The sequence below is a fragment of the Propithecus coquereli genome, unplaced genomic scaffold (assembly GCF_000956105.1).
Source record: "Propithecus coquereli isolate 6110/MARCELLA unplaced genomic scaffold, Pcoq_1.0 Scaffold12, whole genome shotgun sequence".
Taxonomy (NCBI): Eukaryota; Metazoa; Chordata; class Mammalia; order Primates; family Indriidae; genus Propithecus; species Propithecus coquereli.
Genome location: NW_012136080.1, coordinates 8,144,767 through 8,167,683, shown reverse-complemented (window position 1 = coordinate 8,167,683; position 22,917 = coordinate 8,144,767). Strand labels below are relative to the sequence as shown.

General features: G+C 38.9%; 1 protein-coding gene across 1 annotated transcript in view; it reads right to left on the bottom strand.

The window, feature by feature from the left end:
* NEK11 (NIMA-related kinase 11) overlaps window positions 1-22,917 on the bottom strand; it is a 238,017-nt gene that overhangs the window by 74,523 nt on the left and 140,577 nt on the right. Inside the window, 1 exon segment of the mRNA XM_012663819.1 lies at window positions 3,143-3,303. Within this exon segment, the coding sequence (XP_012519273.1) occupies window positions 3,143-3,303 (161 nt within the window).

Below are 22,917 nucleotides of genomic sequence, written 5' to 3'. Positions count from 1 at the left end.
GTTTATTAGTCTTGGAGCAGGAGATGGTCAAGGCGGCAAGGGAAAGACAGAAGAATCCGAAAACACCCATCAGCCTGCAGCCCTAAGACATGTTTGTTAGAGTATATGAGACCCTTTTCAGTGACATCCCACAAATGCTGTGGAGAATCTGTTAGGATGACAGCTGTAAACTCTATTCTCCTGAGATCTAAGAGACTGGTTTCAATTCAGTGACCACAGACTTCACAGACAAGCTATCAACAATATGATAATGGCTTGTGATAAAGGTGTTATTGATGTTTTGCTTATTATAGCAGAGAAACAACTGGTGACTAATAGCAATTAGGTACTTAATAAAATTGTGTTTTGGAGATGCTGCTACTTAAGAGATTGTCATGGATGGCACAAGACTCAGCAATCAATGGCAATGAAGCCCATGGCTGTTTTTCTATTTGAAAGCACTTCTTCTGTCAAAATAATAACTATGTGACTTTGGCCTCATCTGAAGGAAGGGGAATCAACTTTGATCTGATTACTCAGGTAAAATCCATGAGTATGATGACCACCTAAGCAGACCCTGGTACACTTAGAGGTGAAAAGCAAGACTACGGAGAAGGGAAGAGAGCAAATCCTGGAGAGGGTGACAGGTCTCACCCAATTCAACACCCTAGTCAACAGTGACTAGGGTCTAGGCACTGAGTTCTGTAGTATAATCTGTATGTTGCTTAAAAAACAAACCAAGAGGGAAGAGTCTGTACTCATCACAACTGCAAACCCATCACCTTGGGAGAGAGAGAGACTATATTGAATTACTAGGAAAAAAATGGAGTTGTAATTACCTGTCTCTAATACAAATTACTCTATTGTCATTTACAGTCTTGTTTCCATTACACCAAGTCCATTCTAGATTGATATACCTTCCATAGTAGAAAAAACATTAACTTGAGAATGTGACCAGCCTGGGCCTGAGACATGGTTCTTCCCTAGCTGTGTGATCATGGGTAAGTTACTGCTCTCTCAGAAACTCAGTTTCCTCATCTGGAAAATAGGGATAAGAATAACTACCCATCAGAGTTTTGTGAGATAAAATACCATCATGTATGGAAGATGCCTTAGCATCTTGTCCCAATAGATTATTTAAAATCAATCACAATCTGTCATATAACATGTAACAGATAGATACACAGCTCAGAGAATAAAACTGCTGCCCATATCATCTGCCTTCAGACATAAGAAGAGGGGATTTTTTTCATACTAATTATAGAATCTGACTTTAACATTAAGGAGTCTTGGCAATATCATAAAGAGACCACAAGATGGCTAGGTAACTTCATAATAATAATAGCTAATATCTCATTATTAAGTACTTTATTAAGTTCTGGAAACCATTCTAAGTACTTTATATTGATTATTTCATTTAATACTCAAAACCACTGTATGAAGTAGAAACTATTATTCTCCCATTTTACAGACTAGAAAACTGAAGTGCAGCAAAGTTTAGTAATTTGCAAAAGGTCATGCAACCGGCAAGTGATCAAGGCTAGAACAGATACAGGCAGTCTGATCTCCAACCTTATATTCTAACAACTATACCAAAGGTGGGGCTCCTGGGACTGGAAAAGTTTTATTTATTGACCTAGGAGGTGTTTGTCAGATGGCATTTTATTCACGTGGTTCTCTGATTCAGTTTTATTTTATTAAAAATATTTTTAAGTGATAATATGAGTAGCTAAAATTTTATCACTTGATGCTTAGAGTAAAAAATGAGCCCTATGTTTTTTGCATATCACATTTTATAACCACAGGCACAGAATGAAGTCTCTATAATCTTGTAATAATATTTGTTTCAGTTGTTTATGATAGTGGCTCAGAAGGAAATGCAAATTATATTTTCAATATGTGGCAGGAGGTGCTGTTGTTTTCCAGATTCCATTGGAAAAACATGGGGAAATGATTTAAGGAAAGTTTTTGTTTGGTTGTTCTGAATCCCCACTTTAACTCTGTATTTTTCTCAACATTTGTCTGTTCCTCTCTTCATGTATTTGTCTCTTAAATTCTCTCTCTGCTCTTTTCTTTTTCTTTTTCTCTTTCTCTCCTTTCTCTCATCACTTCTGCTTGGTCCCACTATCCATACTCTTCTAGTCCCTTCTCCCTGTCTCTCTCTCTTTCTCTTATAGACAAGGTAAGGACATTTTTACTGCTTTTATTTATTGAATATTATGATGTGCTGCTTAGCCTTTATTAAAAATGGTTGAATACATTGTGTACAACCTTTCCTCCACTCCAAAAATCATCTCACTGGATTAAGTTTTCATTGACTCAGGTGCCCCTGATTGATTTTTATTTTAGTATCTGAATGTTCCCAGTTAATAAAAAGCTTCTGTGCTTCATGGAAGTTTAGGGTTAAAAGGTTACCAGGTATTATCTAAGAAGGAAATGAGGTATATGTGCATAAATTGCCTGAAGTCATCTGCTTTCTCCTCATATACTTCTTGCTTTTTCTCTCTGCTGCAGACACACAACACAGAAAGCATATTCCAGGGCTGTTTCTTGGCCTATGGCCTACACAGGGCTTATTCTTGATACAGTTAAAGAGATCTACTACAAGGGCATAGACTCAGAGACGTGAGCACTGTATGTAAGGATGAGTCCTCAGAGGCCAAATATAGCTAGAAAGATCATCCCCTAAGCCCAGGATCTTTGGGTCTCATCTCCAGAACTAAGTCATTTTCTTATAAATTTGTATTTGCATTAAATGTGTAAATATGACTCAAAAATTTGATTACTAAGCAGAAAATTATACAAAAAATCCCATTTTTTCTTCTAAAGAGATATTTGCATTGTTTATCTAGTAGCTGTATATGAAGTATTCTTCAGTGAGCAAACAATGTAGTATGCACCATTCTTCCATTCCCCTGCTCCAAATAAGTGCTATGTACTCCAGCCCTCCCCTCATCAACGTGGTTCAGATCAGATTCTCAGAATTCCATGGGGCCCCACCTGCCTCTGGACCTTGGAAATCAAGACTTATCACATCGAGCCATTATAACAATCCAAGTCCCCCATCCTTCACTTCAGGTTATTAGGCTTTCTTTACTCTCTCTGGAAGAGTCCAATCAGTACCTTGGACAGTTCCATGACTCTGCTAGGGAGCAGCATGTACCTGTTGGTTTGTTCTGTAAGGAGGCTGGGGTCCCTCATCCTTGACCTCTCTCTCTAATGCTGAGAACACTATTTCTTCCTCCTCCTCCTCACTCTCTTCAGAATAGGAATCAAACACATCAGCATAATACTCTTCAGCTGCAAGTGGGTCTTCTGGGATCTCTGAAATAAAACATAGACAACAATAGGGTAGTACTAGTCACTGAAATTATAATAAGCCTAGGATTCCTTGTGTTTTTACAGACATGTATATTTTGTTTGCTCTGACGAAGCTTCCATGGAGTGTAGACTGAATTGTAGCTTCCTGAAAGTATCTGGTTGAATGTAATAAACACTCAGCAAAATGAAACCAGTAGAAGAAAGGAGAAACACTTCCATCTGCAAACACCTTTTGAAGGTAGGAAAAAAAAACTATGAAACAAAAAGAAATGAAATACTTTAAATTTTTGACATTTATAGGCATGAATCTTTATTAAAAATGAGGAGATTTAAGAGCAAAAGCAGGACAAGATACCCTGGTGAAGGGCCCTATTACATAACATACATTAGCAAAAATTGAAGAGAAACTGTATCAGCATTTTTCCTATACATTTGTTATCTTAAAAAATGTTAGTGGTAAGACAAGATGAATAGGATATATAGCAATGGCATTTTGGCAAGCTGGGGAAAACATTAAAATTCTTTTCTAATAGGCTAATGAAGGCTTTTACGATAGAGTTCACTCACACCTATAATCAGCATTTATTTTTTTTAAAGCAAAGAATACCTACTTAAACTGATGCCAATAAGCATCTACCCAAGTTACTTGATGCAATATTATCAGTAACTGAAATAAAGTTGGTGCTTATAACAATCTTCAATAAAGACAGGCCAAGAATGGATCACAATAAAGCATAGAAATGTAAGCTCTAATTTGCTAATGGGGGCTTAGAAATAAAGAAATATCCTTAAGTAAGGGGAGAAGAAAATTACATAATACTACTCTGTCACAGCAAAACACTGGGCATTTTAAGGCTTTGTACCACACTCTGACTTAAAAACAAAATTATTCTTCTAAACCATAACACACAGCACTGTTTTTCAGTCCATTGCAGCTATTCTCTATCTAGTGGAAAAAATATGGAATTGGGGGTCAGAGAATCAAAGTTTAAATCAACCTCCACCACCTTGTAGATGAGAATCCGAGCAGTGGACATAAACTTACTGAGCTCCAATTTCTCCAGTAAAATTTGACATAAGTGTAATCTAATAGGGTGGCTACGAAGATTCAATAATATGATTCTGATGAAAGCATCTGTATAGAGGGAAGCTTCATACAAACAGTCACTCAATTTCCCCATCTATAAAAACAGGGTTTTTATTAACTGACTCCAGAATCCTTTGGAAGTAAAACAGATATAGAATTCCTCAGCAATAGAAAACTTTAAAATCTGTTTGTTGCCTATGGTTTCTCACTAAAACACAAGAGTCTGTGGAGTGGAATCAAAATTAGTTCAAAAGACAAAAATTACATATATTCAAAACTGTATCTTCTAATTCCTAAGGAAGCAACATTCTGGGGATCTCGTACTTTCAACAATTTCAAAACAGCCTTCTTCCCCTTCAGATCACTGATTTTCAGTTGAGCACCAGATGACTTGTATGTAGGAGCCATGCTTAATAAAAATCTTTATTCAACTCACACTCAGAATGACAAGAGGATCACAGCATGAGAAGCATATGAAAACTACAACCCACTGAGAGCTCCAGTTTTGCTGCCAAGTCGGGGCATATGCTTCTGAGTGGAACGGTGGACAGAGCCACGTGACTTCCACATGACATCTTCCTTCTCTTCTTTCCCCTCCATCTCTCCTTGAATTTCTGTGTCTCTTTCTTGGAGTTATCCATTTTCTCTCTCCCCCCACTCCTTTTTACTTCCTCTCCCTCTCCCTGAATCCGTCTCTTTGACAGTTTATTCATTCATTCATTCATTCATATTTTCTCCCTCTCGCGCTCCCTTTTTTTTCCTCTTCATGCCTCTGCCACCCCCTTTGCTTTCAAACTTGACTATGACACAGTAGGAAGTACGGCTTACACTATTGCCCAGTGTACAGAAATGCACTTACATACAGATGTACATAAATATGTTTATAGTTGAAGCAAAACTTCCATGCATAAAGACCTACTCACCCAAACTACATGTGACACTTTCTGGTATTTTCCATTCTATTCAGTTTTTTCTAAAATGCTGGCTGCAACTTACTAAACTGACTTTTCAACCAACAGTTTGAAACACTGGTTTAGAATGCTGGCTTTGGCATCAAAAAGACATATATTTAAATCAAGACTCTAGCAACAGCTGTGTAACATTGGACATTATTTAAACTTTTTGCATTTGTTTTCTCATCTATAAAACAAGGATGATAATATCTGTCTCATAGAATTGTTATGAACATTGAATTGTATACTGGATGCAAAGCAATGTCCTATGCACATGGTATGTACCTAATAAATGATGATTACTATTGGAAGTAGTAGGGCAAACACTGTAGTTTTGCCTGTAATACTCATCACCAGGAAGAAATATAAATACAGTCATGAGTCACTTAATGAGGATATGTTCTGAGAAATGCTTTGTTAGGGGACTTTGTCTTTGTGTGAACATCACAGTGTTCTTACACAAACCAAGATGGTATAGTCTACTACGCACTCCACACCCAGACAACATGGTATAGGCTATTGCTCCTAGGCTACAAACCCATACATGTTACATAGTGAATCCTGCAGGCAATTGCAACGCAATGGTGGGTACTTGAGTATCTAAATATATCTAAAAATAGAAAAGGTACAGTAAAAAATATGGCATAAAAATGGTACATCTGTACATGGCACTTATCATGAATGGAACCTGTAGGAATGGAAGTTGCTCAAGTGAGTCAGTGAGTGAGTGAGTGGTGAGTGAATGTGAAGGCCTAGGATGTCACTGTATACTACTATAGACTTATAAACACTGTACACTTAGGCTATACTAAATAAATAAAAAAAATCTTTCTTCAGTAATAAATTAACCTTAGCTTACTGTAACTTTTTTACTTTATAAACTTTTTAACTGTTTTTAGCTTTTTGATTTTTTTGGAATAACACTTAGCTTAAAACACAAACACACTGTACAGAGGTACAAAAATATTTTCTTTCTTTATATCCTTATTCTATAAGCTTTTTTCTATTTAAATTTTTTTTTCTTTTTAAACTTTTCCCTTAAAATAAGACAAAAACATACACATTAGCCTAGGCTTCTAGGTTCAGAATCAATATCACTGTCTTCCACCTCTATATCTTATCCCACTGGAAGGTCTTCATGGGTAATAACAGGCATGGAGCTGTTATGCCCCATGATAACAATGCCTTCTTCTGGAATACTCCTAAAGGACCTGCCCGAGGCTGTTTTACAGTTAACTTTTTTTTGTAAGTTCACAAGGATTATACTCTAAAATAACAATAAAAAGTATAGTATAGTAAATACATAAACCAGTAACACAGTCATTTATTATCAAGTATTACATACTGTATGTAATTGTATATATTAGACTTCTATATGACTGGCAGTGCAGTAGGTCTGCTTATGCTGTATCACCACAAACTTGTAATGTGTTGCTCTACGACATTATGACAGCTAAGATCACTAGGCAATAGGAATTTTTCAGTTTCATTATCTTATGGGACCACTGTCCTAACCAAAATGTTGTTATGCAGTCATGACTGCATTAGACAACTGCAAATATATACCAAGTTCAAAATATTTCTGTATTTAAATAGAATCACTTCTCAAAAATCCATACTGAACCCAACTAAAACTGGTAATAAGGAATCATGCCTCTCTCTTTCCGGTTTCGTTTCTGTTCACACCACAGGGACCCTTGGGCATCTTACCACTCTGTTCTCCTCCTATTCCTCCTGTCCACTGGTTCCATCTAGGTTCCCTTCAAGCAGCTCAGGAGAAACCTCTACAATGGATGTTGAAAAACATGTTCTGTAAAGGGCTAGACAGTAAAAATTCTAGGCTTTGCAGATTATATGGTCTTTGTCACAACCACACAATTTTTCCTTCGTAGTGTGTAAACAGACAGATAATACATAAGTGAATGAGTGTGGCTGTGTTCCAATAAAATTTTATTTATAAACACAGGCAGTGGGCGAAGTCATATCTCTACAACAAAGATAAATCTTTCTCTTGATAGACTACTAAACTCCTCTTCCTATAACATGGCTCATTGCGCACAGAGAGTTTTAGTCCCTTTCTCTCTTCTACCTAGAATCCCCACCTAGGAAGGGGAGGAAGGAAAGAAATGGTCAGGGGGAAAGTGCCATTCCTGGAAACACACTGGGATGAATCTGTCTCCATTATTTCTTATCTAAGCACCACTGACTTGGTGCTGCTCACAAAAGGACTCATTTTCAAAGGAAAAAGTCAAAACAAATATAAGTCTGCTTAAACTGTGTTTGTCGAGATGCATGTTTTTCATATATAGACCCAATTTGAAGCCTTGTTAGGCTAAGGCTCATTTCTCCTGTCACTAGGGGAAACTGGTCTGTGATAAATAGTTTTAATTTCCTCATACCCTGAAGTCAGCCTCATAACAGACGCACTGGAGTGGCATTCCAGATCTCCTCTGTGCTGGGCAGGCAGTGACAGCGTGTGTTTATGAAGGCATCCAGTAACGGCTGCCCGAGATTGGACACAGATGTTTCAAGTCCATGCTGAAGAAAAAGACAAGCAATAACTCTGTTCCAGGAAAAGGGTAGCCTTTGCCAGACACTTCAATTGAGACCCAAATAAATCCCTTCCTTTAAGACTTCAGCGAGCATGAGGATCACCTTCAGGGCTTGTTAAAACACAGATTGCTGGGCCCCAGCCCCAGACTTGCTGATTCAGTAGGTCTGATGTGGTACCTGAGAATTACATTACTCACAAGTTCCCAGGTGATGCTGAGGCTGCTGGTCTAGGGACCACACTCTGAGAGTAACTTCTCTAGGATGTGACTAGTTCAAACAAATGTATACTGTCTAGAAACACTATAATAAAATATGTAAGATTCTATACTATGTCTACATATTCCAACCTGTGTATGTGAAAGACAAGACATGAACAAAAGAAGTAAAGTTCACCTTAGAAGAGCTCAAATTGTGCTATTAGTTGTCTCAGTTACTTACAATCTCTATGGAGTTATAAGTAATGGGACTATTTCCATTTTATTGGTAGAAAAGAACAAAGCTAAGGGTGAGTAGCCCAAAGTTAGTCTTATATTTGTACAGCACTTTACAGTTGTAAAAGCACATTCGTCTCCATTATTCCATTTTATCATTGCACAACTCTTTGAGTTAGACCAGGATAACATTTTTATGCCCATTTTTCAGATAAGAAAGTGAGGTTCGGACAGGCTAATAACTAATCAAAGGTCACACAGTTGCATCTGAATCCTATCTTTCTTCCACTGAATTAGAGCTATTTTATGGTTAGCTAGGAATTTTACTTTTGCTAGTAAAACCATTTCATAGATAAAAGTCATGATTATTTTCTCTATAACTCTGAAAGATATTGGACAAGTGATAGATTTTTGACCTGTAAGATGGAAAAATTGAAGCTTAGTCATCTGGCAAATTATCTTAAGGGAGCTGGGAATATCTGACTCACTCAGATTCAGCTCAATTCTCACTACCCTCTATCTCAGGTGTGTTCAAACTTGAGTGTGCATCAGAATCACCTGGAAGGCTTGTTAAACCAGATTCCTGGCCTCCACACCCAACATTTCTAATTTAGTAGGTCTGAGATGCAACCTGAGACTCTGCATATCTAATAATGTCACTGGTCTGGCAACACATTTTGAAAACTATTGCTCTATCTTATAGGACCTTCAAGGAGAAAATGACATACCTATGCAATTGTTGAATGAAAAACTCCCTGTTACTTCATCTATCATTGCATTAGCTCTTTAAACTTCTAAAATGATCAGGACATAAAGAATTTTTTTAAAAAAGAGACAGTTTTCATAAAATAGGAAATTTGCCTAAAAGCAAACCAAGTTTCCTCTAAAGGAACTTAGTTATTTAGAAGGAAGCTCTCAGCCTGTGTGCCCACCACCATCACAAATGATTCTAGCCATTGATATGCCTTGAGCAAATGCATGTGGCAAGCTTGCCAGAATGGTTCTCAAAGGTTGGTCCCCAGATTAGCAACAACTGCATCTCTGAAATCTTATTAGAAATACAAATTCTCAGTACCCCCCATCCCCAACCTACTGAATCAGAAACTGGGGTGGGGGTCCAGCAATTCACATTTTCTTTTGTTTTTTAATTTTTTAAAAAATATTAAGGGAGTACAAAAGTTTTTGTTAATGGATACACTCTACAATGCTGAAGTCAGTGTTTTCAGTGTGCTTGCCACCAGGATGGTACAATTTGCCTTTTCAAAAGCTCACCAGGTGATCCTGAGGCACCCCTCAGTTTGAGAACCACTAATTTAACACAATGATTGGCACTTAATGTCTACTCAAATAAAAATTGCTTCTAATATCCCAGGTAGAGAGTAAGCTCCCAAAGGACAGGAGCCATGCCCATCCTGTTAACCATGGTATCTCCAAGGCATGGTTCAAAGCAGACACTCAAAAATTCTTGTTGAATAAATGAATGCATAAATCCCCAAGAGATAAGGACTTTCAATCTACCACATAATAATCATATACAAAGAATTCCTAACCTTTTGGGAAGGTGGGCTGGGGAGAGGAGGAGGAGACGAAGGAGATTCAGATTCTTCCCTAAAAGCCCCACCCACTTTCCTCTTTCGGATGTACTTTGAACTTATATCTCAGATGTGATCATACTAAAAAAAAGTCTTCATGCTAAAATTTCCAGCTACATCCCACAGGCCCACTAAATTTGAGGACTCAGTCAAGATGATCCAAAGGGCAATGGCACATACTGTTAAACTGGGGCTTTCTCCAGGTGCCCCAGACTCTACTACAGACAGATAACCATGCCTCTCTCTGTATATCTAAAAATAGTGTCAGAAGGAACGTTTGCTGAGCTGGATAGCCAAATAAATTGTGATTTGGGAAACCCAACAGACTCACGTGCATCTTTCTGCCCCTTCTCCCAGGAATTACAATAATATCCAAAAGAAACTATTAAAAGTGTTTCTCACTATATCTACTCTGTAGGGAAAAATCTCTTTGTAAAGAGTATGATATTTATTTTAGCTGTGCTGGGTCAGACTGAGGGTAGGTGTGGGTGGGAGCCCTCAGCAGCAGGCAGCTGCCCAGAGATGTCCTGCTTTATTTTTCCCTTCTTTTCTAGTTTTCTGAAGAGGGCAATGGCTTTATTACACCAAGCCAGAAAATCCTCAACAAAGGCTATTATAAGGCTATAATAAGAACAAATGGATTTATTGTTGTATCTCAATGTGGCCTCTCCAAAGACCATGTTCTCCCATTACAAATTGGGAGTAGCAGTGCGCAGAATGATGATAGTTATTATACTGATAAGGTAGCTCTCAAAGAATTTATTTTCCTAAAAATGACATTTGTGGGTGTGAAAAAGATTGCCCAAATTCAATGTTTAATAAAAACATTTAAAATAAAAATATTTCCTCATATAAAGAGGAAAGCTATGATTAATATGCTACACCATACTCAAAACAATATGGTAAATGACGATGCCTTGAGAAGGCACACAGACATGGACATTACCTATGCAGAACTGCCTCAATTTCCCCAAGAGCTTCATTTTGCATAAGATAAGCACAAATTAGAAAAAAAGACAGAAACTGAAGCCCAAGTTAACCGGTGATGTCTGCTACTTCCAGGAAAGACTGCCTTCCACTAGGAATAGTGATACAAGGTAGTGATTAAGAGGACAAGCTGTAAGGTCAGACTCAGGTTCAAATCCTGCCTCTGTTGCTTACTGGCTGTGTGACCTTGGGCAGGCTACTTCTCTTCTCTGGGTCACAGTTTTCTCATTTGTAAGTGGGTGTAGTGGACACTACTGATGTTGCACCCAGGTCCCCTCACCAGACACACTCCAAAATATTACTGGCACACTCATCCTCTAGCAACTGTGAGTGTGGGCTGCTATGTAAGTCAGCTAGGGCTGCCATAAGAAAATACCACAGATTGGGTGGTTTGAACAGCAGAAATTTATTTCTCACAGTTCTGGAGGCTGGGAAGTCAAAATCAAGATGCCAGTAAGGTTGGATTCCTCTGGGGCCCCTGCCCTTGGCCTCCCTCGCAAGGTGGTCCCTCTGTGCATGCATGTCCCTGGTGTCTCTCTGTATGTCCTAATCTCCTCTTCTTATAAAGACAACAGTTAGATGCCCCCTTCTCCACATAATTGTTCTAAGATTAAAGAAGACTCCTTATCAAAGAGGGGATGCCTCACCTCTGCCCTAGGGGCAGTCCTGGCCAGTGGTGTTACTTCTGCCCCAGGGCTCCCTGTGGGATCAGTCTCCAGCTGAGACCACATCCTTGCCCAGCTCCTTCACCTGCCTTAATGCAGACACAGCTCCCCCCACTCCACCTGCGCCCACAAACACACACAACCTTAGAGCTCTCTCATGGTAAAATACATGCTCCAGAATACCCATCTCAGGCTCTGCTTCTAAGGAACCTAACTAAAGACTTGGGCATTATATAATAATAATAATAATATCTTAACTCATAGCTAAGAGATAAAATACTATAAAAAATAAGTAGTGCTATGAAGTAAGATAAACATCCCTTAAAGGAAAATAGCCAGATGCCAGCAAGGTCACATTCTTTTATATTATAACTCTAGACTTCAGACCTTATAGAAAACAATAGAGCCCACATTTATGGACACTGCTGAAGTGAGTCATTGGTCAGATATTGATTATATCTCAGATGACTCAATCTTTTCTCTTTGAGGTCTAGTCTCCAGGCTCTGCCCAAAATCTCCTTAAAATTTTCCATCTGGCATAACGTCCAGACCATAGTAGGTGTTCAATAAATGGCAGTTATCATTACTTTAGCAGGTAGAAAGTGTTAGTTTTCATAATAGTTGGTGTGAGAGTTCTTTTTAAGAAGTTGTATTCAGAAAAATATGTGAAAATGTGTAGGGGAAGAAAATGATATGATCCTTTCTGCCAGAGATGAAAGGAGGGCTTTGGCCTTGTTCCAGAAAGGGGGAAGGAAGAAGAATGGAGCGGTCAGAGCAAGATGGTGGGAGGTCATGTGCTCTGTGAGATACCAAATTCATCCAACACTTGGGATGGGTGAAAAAACTGGGTTTCATGTCTGAACCGATGAGTGCCAAATGGAGGCCTTCATCCTGCAAACACAGGGAAGCCGGCAGCACTGCGTCTTCAGCAGTTATGAACAAAGCTTTAGACAAGATATGGTTTCAGCCAAGCTTACTGAATCTCCCAGGGGCAGGGAGTCCAAGCTGACATCTAGGTTGCATCATTATTAGTACGTAAAGAAGGCATTTACAATCATACACCACATAAAGACGTTTTGATCATATATGATTGTGGTCCCATAAGATTATAATGGAGCTGAAAAATTCCTATTGTCTAGTGACGTAGCCATTGTAACATGGTAGCGCAACATATCACTCACATGTTCGTGGTGACACTGGTGTAAACAAATCTGCTGCACTGCCAGTCATGCAAAAGTCTAGCACATACAATCATGTATGGTATATAACACTTAGTAATGATAACAAATGCCTGTGTCACTGGTTTATATATATACTATATTATGCTTTTTACCATTACTTTAGAGTGTACTTCTACTCATTAAAAAGAAAGTTAGCTATAAAACAGCCTCAGGAAGTTCCCGCAGGAGGTATTCCAGAAGAAGGCACTGTTATCACAGGAGATAACAGCTCCGTACATGTTATTACCCAAGAAGACCTTCCAGTGGGATAAGATGTGGAGGTAGAAGACAGTGATATTGATGATTCTGACTCTATCATCCTAGGCTAATGTGTGTCTGTGTCTTATTATTCAATAAAAAAAAATGTTTAAAAATTTTAATAGAAAGCTTATAGAATAAGGATATAAAGAAAGAAAGAATTTTTGTACCTCTGTACAACGTGTTTGCGTTTTAAGCTAAGTGTTATTCCAAAAAAGTCAAAAAGTTAAAAAAAATTACAAAGTTTATAAAATAAAAAAGTTACAGTAAGCTAAGGTTAATTTATTGTTGAAGAAAGAAAATTTTTTAATTAATTTAGTGGAGACTAAGCGTAGAGTGCAGACTTAAAAAGTCCGTGGTAGTGTACAGTAATCTCCTAGGCTTTCACATTCACTCACCGCTCACTCACTGACTCACCCAGTCCTACAAGCTCCATTCGTGGTAAGTGCCTACACAGATGCAGCATTTTTATCTTTTATATTGTATTTTTACCGTACTTTTTCTATGTTAGATATGTTTAGATGCACAAACACTTAATGACTGTATACAACTGCCTGCAGTATTCAGGACACTAACATGGTATACAGGTTTGTAGCCTAGGAGCAAAAGGCTATGCCATATAACCTAAGTGTGTAGTAGATCATACCATCTAGGTTTGTGTAAGTATACTCTATGATGTTCACACCATATCAAAATCACCTAAAGATGCATTTCTCAGAATGCATCCCTGCTTTTAAGCAACGCATGACTGTATATATAAAGGGCCAACAGCAGAGCTGGAGAAAAACACTTCTCAGCCAGAGGTAACCTTCAGGGGACAGCTGAACTCTAACAACTAGATAAAAACCATTCCTAAAACTCCAGGCTTCCACTCTCCCACGAACTAAGAAAGGTGGTCAATTTCTCACCCCTCCACATGTCTTCCCTTGCACTATTAGAAGAAAACAACCGACACTTTGAAACTTTGCTATTTCGGAAAAGGCATTTTGTCAATCTCTAAACTTCAAATCAACATACATTGGATTTATTTTTCCTTTTCAATTTTTAAAATCAATCTCTCTCCCTACTGTGAATCATAAAATGGTTTATCAGGGTTATGCAGTGAGTCATCAGCTGGGCCCAGAACACAGTTCTCATGGTGTCCTCATTCCCGGTGGCAGCCATTACGATTGCTGATTGGAGCTCAGAAGTCATAAAGAGGGAAAACCAGCAATCATTCCTTCCCCTGGTGAGTTATCCCCTTTTATGGATTCCATGGGCCTATGCTGAGGGTCCCAGAGGGGCTGGTACTCCACATGCTCAATGGCTTCTACATCTCTATTTCATTACAAAGAGCCCCCTTCTGGGCCCACGGGAAGCAAATGTAATTTTCAATCACCGTAACCTTTAGTGGGGCTGGAGGCTTGCAGCAGCATATTTGCTATGGAATATTTTGAACCAATGTTCAGTCCAGGAAAGAATATGGACAGCCCCCAGTGAAATCAACACACTCCTACTCTGAGGGATAAATGAACACTCCAGATATCTTTTTTCCCTAGACATCTTTTAACACTTAGCTTTGCAATTAGCTCCAATCTTCTACCTCCATCACACCTTACCCAGGCTGCACAAACTTTGCCCATAGCACTAACCCTGTCAGTATCCCCCTTCAATGACACTGCACTGCCAATAAAACTGAGTACAAAATCTTCATTTGACAGGCAAGGCCTTTTATCAGGTGGTTGCAGCCCACTTTCCCAGATCTGCCTCCTCCTACCAACGAATTTGGTAGTTCTCATTTAAAGGTATGTACCAAAAGGGATTCCAATTGGGTAGCCCTGGTCTGGGTTCAGGAAGCTTTATTTTTCTGATACTTTCCAGACAGTCCTAATATGTACCTTTTCAGAACCTTGGCTTTCATAATCTGAACTCTCTGCATTTTTCTCTGAACTCCCTCTTGGTTTCCAACTTCATTCCTTTAAAGTGCTGTTGCTTCTAGAATTGCTCTGTCCAATATGGTAGCCACTAGTCACATGTGGCTATTTAAATTAAAACTATTAAAATTAAATAAAATAACAAATTCAGTGGCACTAGGTACATTCTAGTGCTCAACAGCCACTTGTTACAAGATTATGGAATATTTCCAACATCACAGACAATCCTATTGGACAGCACTATTCTAGATGGTCTTCTCTACATATATCTAGTCCTGCTGGGCCACTGCCTCCAGCTGTAATTTGGCTAGATATCTTTGAATCCCTGGGAAGTGAGTCCCTTCACCTCTCTGACCCTCAGTTCCTCCCCTGGCCAGCATGCCTTCCACCATCAGAAATCGCTACCCTTGCAAAGAGAAGGTAGAACCTCAGGCCCTTGGAGATGCTCCAGCTCTCAGTCCTGGACTTAGCAGGGGAGAGGCAGTGACTCCACCCCACCCTAGCCCATGTCCCCTAGTGCCACAACAAGGGGCTTATCAAATCAAACCTTCTCATCTGTAAGATGGCCTTTTCTGCCTTCTTTTACATAGTATCTACACACGGAACTTTAATAGATGCCAAACCTCGCCTTCCACTTCAGAGAAAGGCAGCTCATGGACCTCTCAGATCCCCACAGTAGACAACGTCTTTCCCAGAGTAGGAGGGATCAAATCTACCTTGTCAATAATATTACTAACTGGAAGTGGAACTGAACCTCAAATACGAACAATATATTTATATTCTTGGGGGGAGATGCAGAACAGTTGGTTGGTTTTACATCCCCTTGATGCTTTCTTTTTTTCACACAATAAGCTACAGGTTAGTACCTTGACCTTTTCTAAAATAAACTCTCAAAACTGGGGCTAAAATTAACTACATTGATTAGCGTAGCTTTCAGCATCACACATGAGGCTGTGAAAAGAAATAATTTTCTTAGCCAAAATGCATATTCATGACCCTTTCTATATAGAGGGCTAAATTAACTACAGTACAGTACCTTTTTTTATATATAGGACAGCAGGTTCTGCTGTAAGTTTTTCTCAGAGTGACATCTCTATGTTTGATTGAGTACACTAAAAGCTCTTCACTCCTCCTACACACACACACACACACACACACACACACACACCAGAAATAAGCTCCACAATTCTTTTAGAAATAGACTCCCTTGAGCTCCAGAGTCTGTGCTTTTATTCTATGTGTCAAGATGATTCTTCCTCAGGCAAAACATTTCTCTGAACTTTTTTTTTCTGTTTTGGAGAGCAAAAGCCAAAATGACTGAGTAGAGTTGGTCTTTTCTCTACTAGATTCAGAGAAATGAATACAGTCTAGGAAATCCATTCTCACAAGGAGAAATATAGGGAGACTGTACAGAGACCCTAAAGGAATTGGTATAATAGCTGGCTGTGTTTGGTGGCAGAAGACACCTAGTTCTGTGACGTCAGGTAACTGGTTTAAGCTCCCTGGACCACAGGCATCTCATCTGTAAAATGGGGATGGTAATAACTCACCAGTCTAAAAATCAGGGCCTGAACTAGATGACTTCAAGTTACTTTTCTGCTCTAAGGCTTACAAATTTATGATATAGACTAACGGACTAGACCTGTGTCTTAGTTCAGGCTGCTATAACACAATGCTATAGATTAGGTGGCTTAAATAACAGAAATTTATTTCTCACGGTTCTGGAGGCTAGGAAGCCCAAGATAAAGGTGCTGGCAGAACTGGTATCTGGTGAGGGCTCACTTCCTGGTTTCAGATGTCTGTCCTTGTATCCTCACATGGCAGAGAACAGAGAGACAGGAAGCAAGCTCTCTTGTGGCTCTACTCACAAGGTTACTAATCCCATCCTGTGGGCTCCATCCTTATGGCCTAATCATCTCCTGTAGGTCCCATCTCCAATATCATCCCTTTGGGGATCAGGATTTCAATGTATGAATTTGGGGGAGACAAAAACAGGCAGTATATTATAACCAGGGTGCATATGAATCATCTGAGGAACTTGGTGAAATTTGGATTCAGGTTAGTAGGTCTGGAGTGGGGCCTGAGATTCTGCATTTTGGACATGCTTGGGGGTTATGGAGATGTTGCTGGTCCACAAACCACACTTTGAGTAGCAAAAGAGTAAAACACTGCTGTCTGCCCTGGCCACTAAGTATTTGTCAAGAAGTGAGACTGTAACTAAGACTTTCACAAAGATAAAGGATTTAAATTGCTGCCAAAATGAAGCCTCTGCCTCTTCTACCTTACTTTTTTTCTGGTCGTATTTCCCCATTAACAGAATTTCTTTCATGTACATTGGAGTACATTTAGCAATTTGTTTGTTTGTTGGCAGAGAAAGCACCTTGTAAACGAAATGGGATTTCCTCTTTGATGAAGTCCTCTTTTTCCACCTCTGGCCTCCTGGAAAACATTTGTCTCCCATTGGCAGCACCCCTCTGTTAACTACCCAGCTGGAGCAGTGAGGACACTACTAGAAGATACTTGCTGGCTTAAGATGTTCTTAGCTCACAATGTGAAGAGGCAAAGTTAATATAGCAAGATGGTGGGGAGGGGAGGAGGGAGGAAAGGAGGGAGAAAGAGAGAGAGATATTTTAAGGAATTGGTCCACATTCACATAATTGTGGGGACCGGTAAGTCCAAAATCTGCAAGGTAGGCCATCAGACTGAAGACTCAGAGAAGAGTTAATGTTGCAATCTTGAGCCCAAAGGAAGTTTGGAAGCAGAACTCCTTCTTTGGGGAAGATCAGTCTTCCTTAGGCTTTCAACTGATTGGATGAGGCCCACATTATGGAGGGTAATCTGCTTTACTCAAAGTCTACTGATTTACAAGTTAATCACATCTAAAAAGAGCTCCTTGACAGCAACATCTAGACTGGTTTTGGACAAAACAACTGGGCACCATAGCCGAAGCAAGTTGATACACAAAATTGACCATCACAGGATCTAACAGGAGTATTTTTTTCCAACTAGGATTCCGATAGAGGATAAAGCTGTTGTCAAAGAGAACTCAGATCTTTCATTTAGGTTACAAAAGTCCCAAACAATTCGAGGCCACTTCTAGTAATGAGAAACATCTTAACATTTAAATGTTGACTTTTGGGCAAGGGTAATCACCAGTTTCTTAAAAAATAGAAATCTTTAACTACTATGAGGATCTAAAGACTATTTGCAAAGTTCTTTGTCCCTAAGTATTCATGGTAAACTGTCTACAATCCTCTGGTAGAGTTCTCTTTACAGTCATTCTCAGAAAATCTCTGTCATCATCACTTTGTCTGAAGCTTTCAAACCTCTCTGAAGAGCCTGACTGACTATTTGGATTTAGACACTGATGCTCACCATGGACAGAATCAGGTAAACAGGCTGCCTTACAGGGTGGTACCTGTATAAGGCTTCCTCTTGGTGGATGTGGTGCTCTGTGTTGTACCATAACCATAGAGAAAGTGTTAGTATAAAAGGCTCACTGATTAATTGAAATCATTTTCCTTGTTGATTACTGATGCAGTGATTCAAATGGTCATCCTGTGACACAGATAGCATACCAATAAAATCACCAAAATTTTAAAAAATATTTAAGCCTAATTTAGGGGAAGCTGATAAGAAAAAACTCCACCATATCTCTTACAGGAATCACTTCCAACTTTTGAAAAGCTAGGTGTCTTAGGTTAGGTTCCCAAGAAAAAGAAAGACTCTGAAATGAGAATTTTTGTGAAAGTAATTTATTAGAAAGGTGGTACCAGGCAGAGTTCCACAAGGCACAACATTGACTTAATCTCACAGATCTCTGGAAATGATTAACAGGAAGGCACTGAAGTGTTTATACTCTTCCATCCATTAGTCATTTTTTAAAAGTCTATGTCCAGGGGAGGGAGGGGTATGGGAGTGAGGTGCGTATTCCCAGGCACTTCCGGCTCTCTTTGAGTACAGGCAAAGCAGGCTCTGGCAGCCTGATAGCACCTCCCCTCCCCAAAAAGAGACACGGCTGGGAGACTGAGCACAAGAAAACAGTAAAGGGATCAAACAAGGTATGGGCAGGGCACTGACGGCACCTGCTATACTAGGGGAGACTTTTTTTTCTGACACTTGATTCCTACTCAGCTTTCTCCAGTTCTACCTATTTGTAGTTTCTCTAATCAGACAGACACCCTCCTGCCACACATCTCCACTAAGAACAGGTAACGAAAGCCCAGGTGCTTACCTGTTCTCCATCCAAAAGTGCCTGAACTGCTTAACCTGATACACATCTTCAACACTTGTTGGCTCTCAACTCTTTGGACTAACACTTTCACTTCTCATTGACCATTTACATTTCAATTTGATCTGGCCCCACCCAATTGTGACTTTGCCTTTACCTAACCCAAATTCCAAATCTAAATGACTCTTTAGTTCACTTTGCATCAAGCCCACTCAATCCCAGCATCTTGCCACATAGAGGTTAGCTCTTCAAGGACAGTGAATCTCCCCCATCCTTAGCTCCAGTTTACCCAGCCTCTTGACCTGGACTGAATCTTTTATGTACTGTCCTCAATTGCTCAGCCATGGTGTTTATGGAATTATAACTCACGTTTAGCTGACAACTTTCCCAAGAAATCAGCACCCACAATGGAGAAAATCTTGAAGTCACAAGGTTCAGTGACCCTCCCCGTTAATATTCTGCTCTCAATTCTCTCAGAGCACATGTGTTTGTGCACTTCGACTGTCCTCATGCTGCAAACAATGAGAAAGCCCAGGGCATGTCTATTGATTTGCATCAAATTCTTTTCATAAACAACAATGCTAAGTTATCCCACTAGAAAATTAATTTTTACCTATTTAATAACTAAGGAGAAATAGATGTGTTATATATTTGCATGGTAATAGTATTAAAAGTCTTGGATTTAGTAAAGCTGAAGCCAAGTTTCAGTAAAGGGGAACATCTAGGAAGTAAATTTCTTTTCCAATGTACACTTTCCAATGCTGTCAATGTATCTACCAGCATGCTTAGAACACAAAGGCATTGGGCAGAAAATGACTTAGACTAAGAGTTAGCAAACTATAGCTGGTGGGTCAAATCTGGGCTGCCTGCTTTTGTAAGCAAAGTTTTGTTGGAATACATCCACATCCTACATTGTCTATGGCTGTTCTCTCTCTTTAATAATGCCAGAGTTCAACAACAGAGTTGAGTAGTTGTGACACAGATGGTATGTCACAAAGCCTAAAATATTTACTATCAACTGTTTAAGAAAGTTTGATTTTCTTAAGCTTTCAAAACCTTGATTTTGACAATAAATAGCTACTAGTCACTCTGGATAAACAAACCTCTAGTAATAGCCTCTCATTCAAATTCCTGGCTACTTCCAATGCATCCATCCTTGGTAAACTTGGAAATTCTACAACACTTTGTGCTGAATGATGCCCAGAATCTCCACTGTGAAGCAGAGACCTTTCACCCGACAAGAGAAAAATCTTGTTGAGCTAAATCATTTCTAGTATCTGATTTCAGCTTAACATGGTAGTTAAGTTTTACTCAAACACTAAATCCCATTGACAAACCCCTCCCCCAAAGCCATGAAGGGACAGGAGACAAAATTGGGGGTGAAGCTGTGACCTTCCATGTACACTCTGTGATCAGGTAGCTGACTAAACAATGTCTACCCACTGGCTCAGGGAGATTAAAGAAAGCTTTCTTTTCACCCAGGGCTTTTGGTAGGAAAAAAAAGACTCATGAGAAATTAAAACACCAAGTGTGCACTGTTTTTAAAACCTAAATTTACACTCCTCATGTGTTTTAGAATTTTGTGAGAAATTAACATTAAATTGGTCTGAAGCAATTACACAGGGTGCCTGCCAGAAAAAAAAAAGAAACAATTCTGGAGGGACATTCCTGCAACCTGCTGTTTAGCATTTGCTCAGAGAAAAATCTCTATTGATGATAAACTCTCAATCCAAAATTACTTGTACACGCCAAACAACATTACAATGAATGTATAACTTTGTAGAGGTATTTCTGGAGGATAAACTACCAAAAATAAAAATGCTGGGTTGAGAGTAGGAGCATTCCAGCTAGAGAGACTGGTTCCCCTAAAAATGTGCATAGTTTGTGTTCTCATTTCGTTTAAGTCTCTACTGAAAGGCTACCTCCTAAACAAAACCATATATGTGCAATGTAATGAATAAATATAAAGTAAATGCTTGTAAAACTACTATCTAGGTCAAGAAATCCAGAATTAACCAGTGCCTCAGTAACACCACCCAACATCATTTTTCACAGATCTAGAAAAAATAACTCTACACTTGATATGGAACCAGAGAAGACCCTGTATAGCCAAAGCAAGCTTAAGCAAAAAGAACAAATTGGGAGGCATCAATTTATCAGACTTCAAGCTATCCTACAAGACTAGAGTAACCAAAACAGTATGGTACTGGCACAAGAACAAAGACATAGACCAATGGATCAGAACAGAGAATCCAGATATAAAACCATCCTCGTATTGCCATCTGATCTTTGACAAAGCAGACAAAAACATACACTAGGGAAAAAAATCTCTATTCAATAAATGGCACTGGTAAAATTGGTAGCCACATGTAGAAGACTGAAACATTCTCTCACCACTCACAAAAGTCAACTCACGATAGATAAGAGACTTAAACCTAAGGCATGAAACTATAAGAATTCTAGAAGAAAATGTTGCAAAACTCTTCAAAACATTAGCCTAGGCAAAGAATTTATGAAGAAGACCCCAAAAGCAATCATAGCAACAATAAAAATAAATAAATGGGACCTGATCAAATTAAAAAGATTCTAGACAGCCAAGGAAACAATCATTAGAGCAAATGGACAACCTACAGAATGGTAGAAAATATTTGCATGCTATACATCTGATAAAAGGCCAATAATTAGAATCTATATAAAACTCAGGAAAATCAACAAGAATAAAATCAAAAAATCCCATTAAAAAGTGGGCAAAGGACATGAACAGAAACCTTTCGAAAGAAAATAGACTAATGGCCAACAAATACATGAAAAAATGCTCAATATCTCTAATCGTTAGGGAAATGCAAATCAAAACCACAATGAGATGTCACTTAACTCCAGTGAGAATGGCTTTTATGAAAAAGTCCCAAAACAACAAATGCTGGCATGGATGCAGAGAAATAGGATCACTCATACACTACTGGTGGGACTGCAAACTAGTACAAGCTCTATGGAAAGTAGTATGGAGATATCTCAAAGAACTAAAAGTAGAAGTACCATTTGATCCACCATTCCCACTACTGGGTATTTACTCAAAGGGAAAAAAGGCATTCTATAAAAAAGACACCTGCTCTTGAATGTTTATAGCAGCACAATTCACAATTACAAAGATGTGGAAACAATCCAAGTGCCTATTAATACATAAGTGGATTAAGAAAATGTGGTATATGGTTTTTTTTACTTATACTGATCTGAAATTAGAAAAATATGATATATGTATACCATGGAGTACTACTCAGCCACAAAAAAATGGTGAACTAATACCTCTTGTATTATCCTGGATGGAGCTGGAGCCCATTCTTCTAAGTGAAGTATCACAAGAATGGAAAACCAAACACCACATGTATTCAGCATTTAATTGGTACTAATCTGTCAACATTTACATGCACATATGGAGTAACATTCATCGGGTGCTGGGCAGGTGGGTGAGGGGAAGAAGGGATGTGTAAATTCACACCTAATGGGTGTAGTACATGCTATCTGGGGGATGGGCATGCTGTAGCTTTGACTCAGGCAGAACAAAGGCAATTTATGTGACCAAAGCATTTATACTCAGTAATATTCTGAAATTAAAAAAAGGAAAAAAAGAAAATAAAGAATTCTTGTCATCAGTTTTTGGATATCTAAAGGTCCACACATGAGTAATTTGGATTGATTATTTTTTAACCTAGTGAACTATTTGACTTGA